General features: G+C 36.5%; 1 protein-coding gene across 1 annotated transcript in view; it reads left to right on the forward strand.

The window, feature by feature from the left end:
- Positions 1-17651, forward strand: part of USH2A (usherin) — a gene marked incomplete at both ends in the record, with an annotated part of 509528 nt that overhangs the window by 112707 nt on the left and 379170 nt on the right. The window contains one exon of the mRNA XM_083377756.1: positions 3882-4026. Coding sequence (XP_083233882.1) covers positions 3882-4026 — 145 coding nt within the window. The remainder of the gene's footprint in view (positions 1-3881; positions 4027-17651) is intronic.

A 17651-nucleotide genomic window follows, 5' to 3' on the forward strand; every position in this document is an offset into this window, starting at 1 on the left:
GAGTTTTCTCCAGCACCATAGCTCAAAGGCCTCAATTCTTTGGCGCTCAGCCTTTCTTATGGTCCAACTTTCACAGCCATACATTGCAACTGGGAAGACCATAGCCTTGACTATACACACTTTTGTTGACAGGGTGATGTCTCTGCTTTTTAGTGTACTGTCTAGATTTGCCACGGCTTTCCTCCCGAGGAGCAACCATCTTTTAATTTCTTGGCTGCAGTCCCCATCTGCAGTGATCTTGGAGCCCAGGAAAATAAAATCTCTCACTACCTCCATTTCTTCCCCATCTATTTGCCAGGAATTGAGAGGGCCAGATGCCATGATCTAAGTTTTCTTAATGTTAAGTTTCAAGCCAACTTTTGCACTCTCCTTCTTCACCTGCAACAAGAGGCTCTTTAGTTCCTCTTCATTTTCTGCCATTAGAGTGGTATCATCTGCATATCTTAGGTTGTTGATATTTCTCCCGGCAATCTTAATTCCAACTTTTGATTTATCTAGCCCTGCCTTTATCATGATGTGCTCTGCATATAAGTTAAATAGGAAAGGCGACAATATACAGCCTTGCCGGACTCCTTTCCCAATTTTGAACCAATCAGTGGTTCTGTGTCCAGTTGCTTATAGGTTTCTCAAGAGACAAATAAGATGGTCTGGTACTCCCATCTCTTTAAGAACTTGCCACAATTTGTTGTGATCCACACAATCAAAGGCTTTAGCATAATCAATGAAGCAGAATAGATGTTTTTCTGGAACTCCCTATACTCTCCATGAAGGGGAATATGGATATATCATTTTCTATTTTTCTGCTTCTGCCTATAAGACTAGATATGGGCTGTTTTCCCTTTGCCTGTTCCTTTTCTCAACTGACTACTACTACTACTACTACTACTAATTATTATTATTATTATTATTATTATTATTATTATTATTATTATTATTATTATTATTATTATTATTATTGATGATGCTTGGTTGCACAGTCAGCCAGATGTTTAGAATGTGTTTGACAGTTTTAATCAACTTATTGTGTTTTTCCCAAGGACCTGGAATAGGCTAATGGTTGGTGTTTGATGGTGTTAAACGTATTGTCACAGGATGTACTGTAAGCTGTTCCAAGTAGTGCTGCCTTTTGCAATTGACTGATAGTGATTTTATTAATGCTGATGGCGTTCAAGTATTCTCTTACCATTTTCTTGTTTATTTTAATTTTTGTTTCCAATCTGTTTTTTGCAGTGGTTTTTTTGGTATGTTGGGCTATGGTTTCTTTTTGTGTGAAGACTGGTGTAAAGTCTGAGTTAAGCAGCTCTACAGTGTCCTTGACTTTTTTCTTGTAGTTAATATGTTGGAAGAAACTTTTTTTTTATTATCCTTGATTTCTGTTGAAAATTTTTGTTCATTCTGAGCCTTTGCTTTCCTGACTTCATCTTTACATGTTCTGGCTTTCTGCTGATAATTGGCCTTAGTTATGTGCCCCTCTTTCCATTTTTTGTATTTGTCTTTTTTGTCTTTCAGTTTGTCAGAGAGATCTTTGTGCAGCCATGCTGGTTTCTTCTTAAATTTCTTGTTTTTCTTTTTCAGTGGTATTGTACTGGTATGGGCTTTTATGATCGCATTTTTGAGAGTTTCCCACAGTTCTTAGGTTGTTTTCCACTTTAGGATTTTCATCCATGGGACCTTTCCTAGGTTCTCTCTGAGTTTGTTAAAGTCAGCTCTTTTGAAGTTCAAGACACTGGTTGGATTGTTTCCTGTTGCTAGTGTTTGCATTATATTAAATTCTAGTATGATGTGGTTACTTTTGCCCAAGGTTCCGGAAACTTCAACTCCCTCTATCACTTCTTCTCTATTAGTTATAATTAAGTCCAGTATGGCTTTACGTCTAGTTCCCTCCTCCACCTTTTGAATGACAAAGTTGTCAGCTAGATTGGTTAGGAATCTGTTTGATTTCCCGCTCGCTGCAGATTTTGTCTCCCAGTTGATATCTGGATAGTTGAAGTCTTCATTACTATTGTGGAATGCTTCCTAAATACATTTGTTAAGTTGGCAAAGAGTTCATCTATTTTTTCTGATTGTTTGGGTGGTCTGTAATATACACCTATGGTAATGTCACATTTTTCCTCTTTTATATTGACTCATATGCATTCTGGAGAGATTTTATCTTTGATGATGTGCGTTTCTGTAGATATGTAGCATTCTCTTACATATAGTGCAATTCCCTCTCCTCTTTTTGTAGACCTGTTTCTTTTGAACAATTTGTATATATCCATCAGTCCATTCCATTCCATTCATGGGTTTCATCCCACCAGGTTTCTGTAATACCAACTATGTTATACCCTCTGTTGTGTACTATTGCATCTAGTTTGCACTGTTTGTTCGCCAAGCTTTGAGCATTTGTATATAAGCATTTAAAGCTTTTATTGCTCCAGTTGTTTTGGAATTGCACTCAAGGTGCCTGTTATACTGGCATTATTTTTGGTTTCTTTTGCCATAGTTATTCTATTTCCATCTGTAAATCTTTGCATTTTTCTCCAGTTCTTTCTCTTTTAGTCTGCTGTCTCTAAGTATTGCCATATCCATTACTCAGACTTTCTTTTTTTTCTTTCTTATTGATAGCTAGTAAATCTGGCGTGTTATTTAGCAGGTACCTGTCTGTTTGAATTCTGAAGTCTCAGAGCAATTTAGCTTCATTTTCTATGAATTTATCTATTTTATGGTCCCACCAGTTCTTGCTTGCAGGCAAATTGTATTTATTGTAGATCTTCCAATGCACCATTGTTGCTAGGTTGTCATGCTGTTGTTTGTAGTCAGTCTATGTTATCTTCTTACAGCGGCTAACTAGGTTGTCCGCTATTTTTTCAGCTTCTTTGCAACTGTGGTATTTGCTGTTTATAGTTGTCTTCTCAATATTATTATTTTATGCAAATTTTAATTCATGGCTGTTGTGAAACTTGAAAAGCATTATTCTCATAGCAAAAAATAAAATTGCTAACAACCTAACATTTCCCTGAAATCATGCTGCTAAAGTATTCTTTTTGGATTTGAACAATTAAAATGTTCATTCTCTTTCTAATTAATGATTCTCCCAGGACTTTTCATACAGCAGCTCCATTGACATAGAATACGGCATTATTCTCTAAGGGCCTTCAGATGTTAATGGTAGAGGTGCAGGGATTTTTATTAAGGAACCTTCTGGAAAAAAATACCTAAGGGAAACTGGATCCAATATATGCACAGTGTTCCCAATGATTTGTCAAACTTTCAGCCTAAAATGATACGCACTTAATGGTATTGATGATGTAAGCTCACCTTTTTGAATAGATGGCAAAAATATTTTCTCAGTATAATTGAATAAACTTTTTTTATTCAACAGTTCTCCTCTTTTCCATTTTTCCATTTTAATGCTTTTCATTTAAAGTATTTTAAGGTAGTGTGCTGGTGCTTTTCCCTCTTGATTGTAATATATAGTAATGATAACTTTTTCTATTTAAAAGGCAGCATGTCCTCATTTTAAATATTTTCTAGCTTTGTCTGATTCCAGTGCAAGTTGGTTAGATTTCATCACATAATAGTGATACTACTCTCTTGCATAATCTGTACAGTTTGCACAAATAATTCCTCTCTTCTACAGCTTTATGAGGCAATAATTTTTCCCCCTCATTTGTCTACTCAGGAACTGGATTATTACCTCATAAAGTATCGTGATGAACGTATTATAATTTAATTCTATAGCATGTTGAACTTTTTTTTCCAAAATATTGCTAGTTCTGCTAATGGTGCTTGGCAAACCCTGGCCAACCAATTACTTATTATTAAATATACTATCATACTCATATAAAGTAAGAGAAGCGCTCCCAGACTAGAACATCTTGAGTCTCTTTATTTTGCAGACTTTGTATATTGCTGAAGCCCATGAACAATCCTATGTAGCAACTGGACTGGAACCATACAGAATGTATTCATTTACCATTACTCTCTGCAATCGAATTGGATGTGTCGACAGTAAGCCCAGAATGGGACAAACTTTAGCTGCTGGTAAGGGAAAAGAGATGCTGTATTATGCTTTTATTATATTATATGATTAATTGCAAGTGTTGTGATTCAGGGTCAGCCTGTGGGTTCGGCAGTTGGGTCGGACGACTCAGAGGAGGAGGGGGGTGTTGAAGACCTTGCTGAGGGGGTTGAAGATCTTGCTGATGAGAGCCCTCAGCCAGGCCCCTCCCACTTGGTCACCACGGAGACCCAGCTGTGTGAGCCTGACAGCATGGATGAAGATGACCCACAGCTGGCCCTGTTCAAGGACGCCCGATGCAGGAGGCAGTCAATTAGGAGTAAACAGAGGAAGGCAATGGGGCTCCTCGGAAGGAGGCAGAGAGAAGCCACGCCCTGAACTCTATATAAGGGGAATGTGTGGGAGGGCTGGTTTGCTGAAGGCAACCGCTTGGATAGTTCCTGTTTCTTAAAGCTCCTGTTTCTTGGTTCATGTCTTGTTTGTTTTTGTAGCTATAAATTTGGCAGGCGTAATTCCAGCCTCTTGCCTTCTTGTAAAAGGGGTTGTCCCTGCCTTTTCTGCAGGGCCGGTAGCAGGCTGGTACAGAACAGCAAGTTAAAAAAATATATAGTGTATTTTCTACATTTTTTTTCTTCCATTCAGTTCCATCTGATTCTTGGAGACTACCTGGATAATAAATACCCTGTGGTTTTCTTGGCAAGGTTTTTTTTCAGAAGTGGTTTGCTATTGCCACTTTCCTAGGGCCGAGAGAAAGTGACTGGCCCAAGGTCACCCAGTTGGCTTTCTGCCTAAGGAGGGACTAGGCTTATAATAAATTAGAAAGATTTAATTAAGCCTTTTCTTAATTAAGTCAATTACCCTGTTTTTAATGTTTCCTACAAAGGTTGCTAGCGGTAGTGATCATATCGATAGACAACTAAATAACACATAAATTAATATGCAGCCCTTCTAGAAAAACATGTTTCCTTTGGATGTCTATTGTGATACCATGGCAAAAATCATACAACACTGGTGTTACTTTGTTGCAGCAAATCCATCAGGCAGATTTAGTCAGGTTTACAGGGATATTTATGCTGTCAGCTAAAAGAGCTATTCTGGTACTTTTTCTATCAATCATTGTTATATAGGAAGCTACCTATTTGCCCATTTGAACTTGTTATTTTACTTGGAGATGCTGGGATTGAACCTGTGCCCCTCTACTTGAAAAAAAAATGAGTGTGCTTTTATTGAGTTGTAGCAATCAATAAAGTTAACTTAAAACTTATCTTTTCCTGTGAATATAATTGCTAACTCATCTATTTTGGCAGGCCTTCATTTGTTTTAACCATGCCACAGAAATCTAGATAAAGTTAAGGTATAAACCATGTTTCACAAAGTATCATAGCTAAACTAAATGCAACAAAACAATACTGTGGCTTAATGCAGTGTCAAAATCCAGGTGTATATGACCTAGACAGGAAGGAGCTTCTTGTAAACTAGCTTTTATATTTGAGGTAGAAGTCAACACTATGACATATATTTTAAAGTATGTTATTATTTCCTGTCTTTCCTCCAGAAGCATAAAGTAACATGTTTAGCATTTTTTTCCTCCTTTTCCTTACAAAATAACCATACAATGAAAGACAGTAACAAACGTAAAGTTGCCACTGAGTTTCCATAACTCAGTGATGTGAACTTAAGTTTGCTCAGACCTACTTCAGCATTTTAATTATACATTGTATTGCTGCTTATGTTGAACACTTTGCTATATAAATACTGAACACATTTTTTTTCTTTTTTGTAGCAATTTCTTGTCTTCACATTGTATCCCATCCATCTTTTTTACTTTGGATGTTGCCTGCCATTTTTAAAATATATATTTAGTTTTTTGTATTTTATTTATAAATATTTAAGAATATCAAACATTTTGTATATTTATTTATTTATTTATTTTTGGGACTTATATGCCGCCCTATCTCCCGGAGGACTCAGGGCGCTATACAACAATAAAAACAACAATACAAAAATTAAAAAAAGAATTAAATAACAGCCCCAAAATAAATTAAATACAGTTAAAAATTAAAACATATTTAAAAACCCATCATCAATCCAGGTCAGCCTGATGGAAGAGAAAAGTTTTGAGGTCACGGCGAAAGGACCGGAGGTCCGGGGCCATCCAAAGCTCAAGGGGAAGTTGGTTCCAAAGGGCTGGTGCTCCCACAGAGAAGGCCCTCCCCCTGGGGGTTGCCAGCCGACATTGTCTGGCCGACGGCACCCTGAGGAGGCCCTCTCTGTGTGAGTGCACTGGGCGATGGGAAGTCGTCCCCGGTAGCAGACAGTCCTGCAAGTATCCCGGGCCTAAGCCATGTAGGGCTTTAAAGGTAAGTACCAGCACCTTAAATCTTAAATATGCAATGTTAATTATTTGATATTAGATGAAAATTATTTTTCCTACTCTAGATTGAACTATTTCCTCACAACATATTAAGTCTCCCAATATAATAGATTTTATGCCTTGCTACACAAATTCAGTGGGATTATGACTAAATATATAAGAATATGATTCCAATCATAGGCACTGACAAATAGAGTAACTGTGATTGTGAAAAATGACATATTTTCAATATGATGCAATTTTGTACATCATAATCTTATAACATTCAATTTATTTTCTTACTTTATATCTTTTTCTATGGTAAGAGAAGATTCTCTCCGTCGTAGTGAATAAGTATTACACTTTTTATTTGGAGATTGTCGTTTAGTCTTCCAGTCAAGTTAATCATTATAGATAGAAAATTAACGTCTCAAAGAAAAGGCAACTTTTCTTTTTGCATAGAAGAGTTTGTGGGACTTTGGTAAGAAAAGTACAATACTGAAATACTATAGTCCCCGAACAGCTTTGCTACTGATGATCCCTCCCTCCATTTTAATTGGGCAAGTAGGAAGCTGCAATTCATATAATTCTTAAACCTAATGTTAGTTTTCTGAAGTTCCACAGCTGAGCAGCTTAAACAGTAACTAATGCAATTTATATAGGATCTTTATTAAAGAAGAAGCTTCCTTACCCGTGTGTCATTTTTAAAATCTGAATTGTTCATTGAAACCTGACAGCCTGTTGACTTCTTCAAAATTAATTTCTTTCAAGCAACAAATGAGCATCTTAACTTTAATTATGATGCGCAAGAAAAAAAGCAATTAACAAGCATATATAAACCCTTCCCACCTCTATGGGTGGTATCTGCCTTTTTTCAATATTGGGTCTTCTACCAGATGCCTGGTAGTTTGAGTGTTAATCTAGGAGTTCCTAACACTTGCTCTTCTGGACACAGAGTTCTGATATTGCTCCTCAGATCTCTTGGAGACACTGTCCTAAGTCAGGAGTCACAGCCTCAAGTGCTGCTACCCCCACTGGTACCACTTTGGCCTTTATTTTTCTACATCCTCTCTAGTTCCTCCTTCAGGTCCTGGTACTTCTTCAGCTTCTCATACTCCTTCCTGATTTTGCTGTTTCTTGGCACCACATCATCTATCATCTCTGCTGTCTTGTGATCCTTGTCTAATACAATGATGTCTAGTACCTGTCCAGTACCTTTCTGAGCATGTAACCTACAAACTAACACGAATAATATCAGAGAAAACCATCTGAGTTTTTCCAAACACTTCCTTATTCACACAGGTTGATTAGGCTATTTTCCCCACTCCCTTAGTAGAGAAAGTAAAGATTGCATTGTAGAGAAAAAAAGTTTTTGACATTTTATTAAAATCAAGAGTTCAGCAGAAGCATTGGGAGTCAATAGCATCTCCTGTATACAGATTTTGGACCTTTTAGCAGGTAATACTATCATATGTATTTAATCTATTTTTGTTTTTCATTCTTACATATTTTCTTTCTTAGCCATCTGTTTTTTAAATTGGAAATATTGGATAAAAATTACACTATTGTAATTTCTGACCTGAAAGTAAATTCATAAAAAGTGATAGGCAATAGCCGTGAAATCCGAGTAAATATTGTTCAATGAAAAATCACCAAATATCACTATTAAAATCAGGTCTGACATTCATGCAAATCTTACTACTGTCGGTGCTGCCAGTGGGAACAGCTGGTGGCTGAAGGAAGATAACCATTTAGTTATTGTCTCTTGCTCATGTGTCAAAATAAAAGTGAATATTTAGACATGCAGGGGGGCTGACAGGTCCATCTGTGTTGGTATTGCCACAAAAAACCTGCAGAAATAGGAGTATTGTCACAACCAAGCGAGGAAAGAACTTGTGTAATGTTTGTGAATATTTCTGTCTTTCCTTGGTTTGCATTGTCATGAAGAGTAGAGTCTTAGCATGAGAATATACTATTAATATTTTAGAAAACTTATTTCAAGAATTAAGAGAAATAACAATAAAATAATACAAAATAATTCCCACACAGTGTGCAGAATGTACAAACAGAATTCTTATACCTGAATTACAAGCAAATGTCCAAATTCCCATTGCTGCTTAACAATCTGTTCATCCTCATGTATTTGTTTTTCTAGGTATTCATCATTGCCAGTGAAGCTATGCAGTAGCATTCATAAGCAACCATTAATTTAAAATACTGTAAAAACTTTAAATGGCCTGTATCTAATAGACTTCCTTTATGTGAACCTGAAATAAACAATGTTATTGATTAGATAGTCCTGCCATTGCAATTCTGAATCAATGAACTAAACATTTAGAGGTCATTCAACTGAATGATACTATAGCCAGAAAAAAACACGACACACACCTCAGTGCTATTATCAACCCATGGTGATTATGTTTATACTTTGAAACTAATAATACAGATTAGATTTTTAGGGAAACTAATGGCTAATTCTGGTCTAATCATGAGCAAGCAATAAAGAGAAATTCTGGTCTAACCATGAGCAAGCAAACAAAAACAACAACCTGGTAAGGTAGCTTAATTTTAGTAAATCAGCCAGGATACCACTGAATTGGCTCTTTTCTTGATCAAAATTTCTCTTAGAAAGTAAAATAAATAAATAAATACATAAGCTGCAAACCAATACATAGGCCTTTAGATTAGTTGTATTCATGTAATTCCTCATTCTTCCATACTGACTTCCAGCTATATTGATACATAGCATCTTGCAGGTTATAACATTCTTGTGAGAATTTAATGTAGTTCAGATAATCATTACAGTATTTGTTAAATTAATGGAGAATGCTTAACGGCTGTTTGTCAAAGCAGTTATCTATAATGTCCATTCTGTTCTAGATTGCAGCCAGTAGTAAGAAAGGACCAGATTCCTTTCAGACTTGCTTGTGGTCAATATGACAGGTAGTGGAGTAGTTTCATAGATTAAAAATGTTTAATCTAATCCACCAGGTCTCTTCCTATCATCTTAAATTTATATCCAGGCATTTTTGGTTCCTCAGGGTTATCTATACAAATTTTAATTTTAAATGTCTTTTAAATTACTTCTTTTGTCAATCTTGTTTAATTCAGAGGGAATTTAGAAAGAAATATTTTGAACATCATGTACTTTGGAAAAGTATATGCCACTGATCAAAACCATGTGCTTTTCCTGTCTTATAATGATTACTAAACATAATACTCTATCACAGTCTTTAAAATCACCCATAATTAACAAACTAGTAATTAGTGGTACATTAGAATTTCCTTTCTCTGTAAAAAGTAAAACAGGCAGGCTGTTTTCCACTGGTTTGAAAATACACAATGTTTGCATTCAACTACATAAAAATCTGTCATTGTGAATGGGACTCAAGGAGATTAAACAAGTACTCTTGATATGTTAATTTATTGTTTTAATTACAGCAATGTTGTATATATAGTCATTAGTGTATACTAATATTTTTGTACCTTTTCATTCATAATGCATAAACCAATCTTTCTTTCTTTGCACTTGCTGGGGGAGGGTGCTTGTTGTTCCTGCTTTCATAACGTATTGTTTGTTCTTAGATATGAAATCATTTTTGTTCACTTCTGTCTTAATTAACACCTCATTAAGTCAATCATTTTGAATCCTATGCTGAAAAGTGAAAAACTGGCATATAAGTGCAGCATTCCATATTGTGCACAGGTATATATGTATAAATATTGTCATATGCCAATGCATATATACATGTGCCCAGACATGGACATGTCCATGTGCTCCTCTCTTCTGTCTCTTTAAACATTCACAGAACACACTAAAATGCCTTTTACAGGCGTGTCATATGTTTGCCATCTTCAATTAGTCCCCCTTCTTTGAATTTAACTTCACTTGTGGCTCATCTACTAGTGTGACATCTACACTCATGAATGTGAAGGTGATGCTAAGACCTAGACAGTAGTGGTGATAAGAGAAGAGCATAAATGAAGAATTGAAGCTTCTTTAGGAAGCTAGAGATCAAAGTAAAATATGTCAGTTTCATTTTTGATGAAAACTCACAAACAGCATTAGAAATTGTGTGATAAGTTTGCTTGGTTAATCTTCCCATTATTTATTTCATGACTATAGGCACTGTGTTACAATTAGAGACATTAAGCATAATCTGAGAAATTTAGATATGACAGATTACTTAAATAACTTGTGAGATAAACTGTAACTGCTCAGTTTTTTCTCTTGCCAGAAATTCTCTGGCTACAAATTGGGTGCTCTTTCTTCATCACTGTAAGAGCCAAAACTTATTTATTTGTTCTCCCCAAAGGAACATATTTCACTCCTTATTGTGCAAATTATTCTGTTGTCAGTATGTCAAATTTGCATGGTCTTTAGGCTGAGTTTAAGTTGTATTTCTCTTGATTAAAAGCTTTTGGTTCAAAGCAATACTTTTTAATTGCCTAATGATATAAGTCACTTCTTAGGAAAGAGCCATGCATTTAGGAGTTCATTTGCAATATAACTGAAAAATTCATTGCATGGCAGTAAAACAATTTACTGTTAATTACAAGGAGAAGAATTTGCTGTACCATGCTCACAGATTGCCATGAATCATGCAGCACTCCTAGAGATTTATAACAGATGTGTAAGTGGGATGAATTAGCAGGGTTTAATAACAGAGACACAAATCATGCAGACTTCAAGGAGCTTTAATTGATATACTAGAATGTGACGGGCATGAATCACTCAGCCATTCAACAGCTCTGTAACATATGGTCAGCTCAATATGCTGCATCTTAAATCAGTTGGTGAGTTGTTGGTTGTCCCATATGGTGGAAGCAATATATATTTTAAGGACTTTTTTTTTAAAAAAAAAACCACCGTCACATTTACTTTTTTAAAAAATAAAATATTCAATATGCTCATAATAAGGTGAACTCTTAAAACTTGTTATGTATGTTTAAGACATATTACCTACAAATTCTGTAAACAGATTTTCTGAGAGAGCTGCTTGGAAGGTTGCAGTTTTCAGTGGAAACATGTAGTTTTAATCATTCTATGTATTGTTACACAGAATATATACCTTACTAGACCTGAGTTTCTTGCCAGTGCTTTATCTAAACTCACCTGTGTCTTCTCTACTAGAAGAATTTGTATCATGAAGGAGTTCCAGGGAGAAGAGCTAACATACATACATACTTATCATTGCAGCCATCTCACTTTACAGTCTAGAACAGTCTTTCTCAACCTCAGCAACTTTAAGAAAGGTGGAAAGCCCTGGGAGTTACAGTCCATACATCTTAAAGTTGCTGAGGTTGAGAAAGACTGAAGTTTAAGCACTGCTGCAAAAATGGACTTAATTTTCTACTATATAAAGCTCCCTTTCAGTGGCGTAGCGTGGGGGGTGCAGGGGGGGCCGGCCGCACCGGGCGCAACATCTGGGGGGGCGCGCTCGGCGACGAATTCCTAATTTGCATTTAGAGGTGCAGATTGGCACACGCAACTTTCCTTTTCAATCTGGATCCTAGTTTTTGGTCTTGGGGCTTTGCATGAAGGGTGACGGTCCTTTGCTGTTTCCGCTTGGAGCACTTTAGCATTGCTCGGCGGCGCCCCAGTCGCCCCCTCCCCGCAGCGCTTCAGCGGAGGAGTTAAGCGCAGAGTTTTTGCACCTAGAGAGGAGAAGGGGGCTGGGAATCCAGCTTCCTGCCCCTCCATCTCCCCTTCCTGGTCTCTCGACGCCTCTTACGCCAGGGCTGCGGAGGTTCCCCTGGTGGGGGAGGGGCGCCAGGTGGGCAAGGAGGCTCCGAGAGGGGGAGGGCAATCAGGAGGGGGGGAAAGGGGAGGAGGGATTCCTGTGGCGGGGGAGGGGCGCCAGGTGGGCAAGGATGCCGCGAGAGGGGGAGGGAATAGGAGGGGCGGGAAGGGGAGGAGGGATTCCTGGGAGAGCCAGGTGGGTTTCCCCCAGTTGCGCCCCCTCCCCTTCCGAGTCTCCGCCTTTCCTCGCGAGTTTTTCTGCTCCGTGGGAAGCGCTGCGCCTTCGCTTCTCCTCCTCCTGGGTTGCGGCTTCCACGAACGGCTCTCCGATCCCCTTCAGATCCTTCCCCCAAGACCCCCTCCTGCCCCACAGCCCCACCTCTTGGCGCAGCCCAGCTCCCCGCCTGGGAGATCCTGGTGTTTCCCGGAAGGTTGGGCACCCCCGTTCCCATGTTCGGAGGAAAAAATAATTTTAGGTCAAGTGACAGGTCTGGGAGCTCTAATTGCCTCCACTTCTCTGAGATCGTTCTCAAAACAACTCAAATGCAACTGATTGATGTTGAAAGGACAGTGGGAGATCCAGGGAAGAAAGGAGGAATTTGTTTTATGACTTTTACAAGCAAAATGTTAGAACTGGATTTCCCACTTCTGTACCCACATGGCTTTTCAGTACCGTATTCTCTTGCGGGAAAAAATAAACCCAGGAGTTTCTCTTGTTGACTATCAGAGTGGGGCAGTTGACAGATACAGAAATGAGCAGGCACTGTGCAACTTACTGTAAATAAGAAGCTGTTTGAGGCTTTATAGAAGTAAAATAGAATATAGATTATTAACAAAGTGCTTTGACATTTTAACTTTGCTGTTGGTTCACCTGTTAACTACTTTGCCTCTCTATCTACCAAGTAGATTAAGGTCAAATTGGTTGTAAATAGAAGTAGAACTTCATAAATTTTGGGCCTACTTCGTAAGGGAAGGAAAGTAATATTGCTCCAATATATTTATGAATGTTCAAGTGGAGGGGAATAATATATGTAAATCTGGTTTTGTCTTATTGATGCACATATTTTCCTTCTATTTGAATGTTCTGTATATCCTCCGCTGCGCCGCCCGCCTCCTGGCACGGCCTCGGGTCCCGGCGCTTCTGCCGCACGTGAGGGAGGGGATGCCGGACCTTCCCCCTTTTCCCGGGGGAGGCGTGGGTGGGGGGGTGCGGCGGACACCCAGGATGCGGGGCTCCCTGCGGCAGACTCGAGTGCTAAAATCCAAGGGTTAGGGGGCGCAAATTACTTGCCTTGCCCCGGGTGCTGACAACCCACGCTACGCCACTGCTCCCTTTCACTTGTATGGCATTTTTAGTGATTGCTTATTGTTGGGTTTCAGCATTTATGTTAGTATTTTATTATGGTCTTTCAATTTATTTCACTTTTAAAAATCTGCATTGTTGTAAACTATTCCATAAAATTTCAATATACTATTACTATGTTGTATTTTAAATACAGTACAACCACAGTTTCAGATTAAGGGAAGAGGTTTCTTTTAAATGTGACATCTCTTGAAACATTTAAATTAATGTTTTCCTGGAAATGCTTAGAGGGCTCTATTGCTGACTAACGTTTCCTTGTCTGAAGTGCCAGACCCAATCTATACAGTCAGGCCTAATGATCAACCTCTCTAGGTTAATGTGAAGTCAGCTGGGATGATGGAGACCTTACATTGCTGAAAATATTCCTGGGATATAACAATAGTCAAATCTCTCGAGTGAATGAGTGATCTTCCACTCTCTGGGCAAGCCTCCAATTACACATTTGCTTACAAAGTGAAATTGTGCATGAGACACAAATGCTGTTTTTTAAAAATGGATAACCCTACATGTCACTATTCAAAAGGTTGAAATTATAATGAGCAGTTGGCAAAGCATAAATGAGACTGTATCTTCATGTTACTCAAGGTTCTACTAGAAATGTAGCTATTTAGAAATTTGATGAAAGAGGAAACTTTGAGAAGCATATTTTTTGAGGTAAAGCCAAGATCACTAAGTGCTACCTGTATAATATTTCACTGAGGGGTTCCTTTTAGTATAAATGCATGAAAGAAAAGTAGACCAGTAAAGATTTAGTAACTCTAATACAGATGCATTTTTATTAGCTTTAAAACCTGACATGCTATAGGAAAGCTTTAGCAGCTGCATTAGTAAACCTGACAGATTTGCAAAAAGAATTCACTATCTTTAGAAGCACGGTTGCCAGAATTTAATGTCAACAATTAAAATTTATTTTGATCCTCACCTAGTGTTTATTACTGTTTGTATACACAACAGACCTTACTAATACAGTGATGCACTATTAGATGGAAATACCATCTGTTCACAGTGAAATGTTGGCATCTGTCTTAGTTTCTAAAGCTAAAATGATATTGGTTCAAACAAAACAAAGTTAACTGCTCTTTACTTATCAACAATTACATTTTTCTTTCATGCATGCAGATATAATGTGCCCACGCAGAGGCTTGCACACAAACATATTTGTGGAAGGCTTTATATTTTTTAAAAAATACTAAGCTATAAAATGATAGCTGTACTTGATGTATCTTTAATATGAAACTATGGATTGTCTGTTGTTTTGATTTTTGGGGCATTCTCTTGTAATGGCAGACAGTGTAATAAATGTTTAATGTTTGAATGCTTTAGTTTGTCAATTATATTTTTTTACTGAAGAAATTTTAAAAGCCAGATATACTTAAAGTATGCAAAATACAATTCAGTCTATTAAAACAAAAATGCTTTTATAGATGTACTATCTACAAAAGACCAGAATAAATTTACAGTACATGAATAAAATGATAATTGCAACAGGTATCAGTCATAGCTTTAGGAAATATATATTGTGGCTGTTAGCTTCTATTGTATATTGCATAAACAGTGATATTTTTTACTTTTTTATTTATTTTAATCCCATTTATATCTCGCCCTTCTTCGAAGACTCAGGGCGGCTTACAATCTAAGCACAAATCAAATGTGCTTAACAATATAGAGATACATGCTCTTTATTATTTTTATTTTTCATTTATTTATTTTTTATTTATTTATTTATTTATTTATTTATTTATTTATTTATTTATTTATTTATTTATTTATTATTTGTTATCTAAAGCAAGCATGTCAAACTGCCAGCCTGTGGGCCGGATGCGTCATCCAAAACCACGCCCACCCTGTTGCCGGCAATGGGGAAAAAGTTGTGATACATTGTGCAATGTCACATGACGTCGCGAGTTTGACATGCCTGATCTAAAGATTTCCCCCCTCTACACACACATGTGATTTGTTGATGTTTAAATTTCAGAAGAATTCTTTATGTTAGGGCACATACATTGTGAATAATAAAAAACCATGTTATTTACAATTCTAATCTTCAACCAAAGATGTTGCTTTCTATTTCGTATATTATGAAATAATATTACTATTTAATATAGCAATGATACTATTTAATATATGTACCACAGTGCATTAACTGTAACTACTACATTTATTTGTGCTGGAGTAGACTTGAAAATGATTAAAAAATCAATATTTTCCCATCAAGGAAGTAAATGTTACAATGCATCTAAATAATTAAGTGCGCAAGTGCCATAAAAGCTTCAAATTTGGATAGGGATGATGCTATAATTATAGTATAAGCCTCTCCAATTTATTATGAGAATATATTTAAGGAAGGTTTGCCATTTGTTCTAAAGATGGCTATGTGCATTCATTTTAGGCAATAATTAATTTTACTGTTTTAATAGTTAGAAGCTGAATTGGAATATTAAATCCTGGCAGTTGCATTCAAAATGCTGACATAGCTGAATAACTCCAAAGGTGAAATTCCAATTGTAAAGTCCGTGTTTCTTTGTGAAACCTGTGCATTAATGCTGCATTTCATTAGTGCTCAGTGCTACTTATGTGGGAAGGCTTGTAACCTCACATGTCAGAACTTCAATTTCAACACAGTAAATTTTGACCAAAGCAGTATGATACTAATTAGATTATGAAGTCATAAATGATATCTGAACAAGAATTTATAATGCATAGTTTTTTTGACTCCCATCTTTTCCTTTATCTTAAAGTAATCTTTCTTCACACTATACAAAAAACAATAGCAGTACATTAGATGTTCATATAAAGATGCAAAAAACATGTTTATCGTTTTATATATCAAACACTTTAAAGGTATATTATTAATTTATTATGAATGAAGATCTTGCTGTTAACTCTTAACACAATGCCCTGAATGAATTTACAGGATGCATATTTTACTTCACATTCTCTAAATGAATTATGTTCTGTATGATAACGGAAGCACCTGACTTTGATATATGTGGCATAGTTTAAGATTCCTCATGCAGAAAGCACCATTGCAGAGTAAATTTACAAAGTAAGACTTGCTTAGAATTCACAACGGAACTTTATATCTGCAGGGATCTTTATATCTGCAGGGATTATAATGCATTCAATAGAAAAAGGGCTATTGTATGTTGCAATTAACCATATAATTGTCAGCATAATCTGCTACACCCAGATGTAGAAAGCTTCAGTTGGGGTGTAAGCCTTGAAAGGTGATTGCATAGATAGAGAATGTGATTAACAACATTATGTTTATATAACCTGTAAAAAATATGTTCACCGAAATAGGAAAATACTTACGGTATTTTGCTCTTTTACCAAGCTCATGCTGCATATGCTGTCCAGATGATTAACAGACAAAGCACATTAATAAATGATTTCTAGACAGGGCACATTTTTTCTTAATAACGTTCATATATGCATATACATGCAAAAGTATTATGTGGCACGCAGCTATGATCATTCCCAGTCCAGTTGCAGTACTTTCAAGTGAGAAATTATCCATCGGATCTGAGCTTAGATTTTCAATTTCCCACATTAGTGTTTATTCACTATCATGACTGCAGATAATGTAATCTGCCATTTAAGGAGACTAAAGTCTGTGCAAAAAAATCTTATAGATTTTTTTTTTCATTTTAGCCAAGTTATATCTGCATGCATATTTAAAACACAGGTAAATGCTATGTATTCATAGTAAATCCAAGTATGTAGACTTTTGCATCTATAAAGGCTTCTTATGGTAAAGTTTCTATCTTTAGAATTCATGTATACACTAGCTCAGTTTGGTTTTTATGACTATTATTCAGTTTAAGATAGCACTATTGTGTTCTAACAAAGGAATAAACTACACCAATGTCAAGTCAATAATCATGTTATATTTGTGAGTCTTTTCTGCAGATATCATTGTATCTTCTTGTTCAAAGGAATTATTTGAATTTCTGCCGTAATGTTTGCCTTGTTTTTATTATATTAATGTGAAAATAATTTGTGAACAGTAAAAGAAAAAGCTAGGAGTGCTGTTCAGTTAAACAAGCAATTGGCAGATTGTTGTTTTCCATTTTTAACAGTTTAAATATTATGTACAGTGGTATGACTAAATAAAAATCTAAGGGAGTTTGAAACTATATTGTGAATAGTTCCTTTGGTAATACTTTTTAGTACAAAGCATTAATCT

The sequence above is a fragment of the Vipera ursinii genome, assembly GCF_947247035.1.
Source record: "Vipera ursinii genome assembly, chromosome: 1".
Taxonomy (NCBI): domain Eukaryota; kingdom Metazoa; phylum Chordata; class Lepidosauria; order Squamata; family Viperidae; genus Vipera; species Vipera ursinii.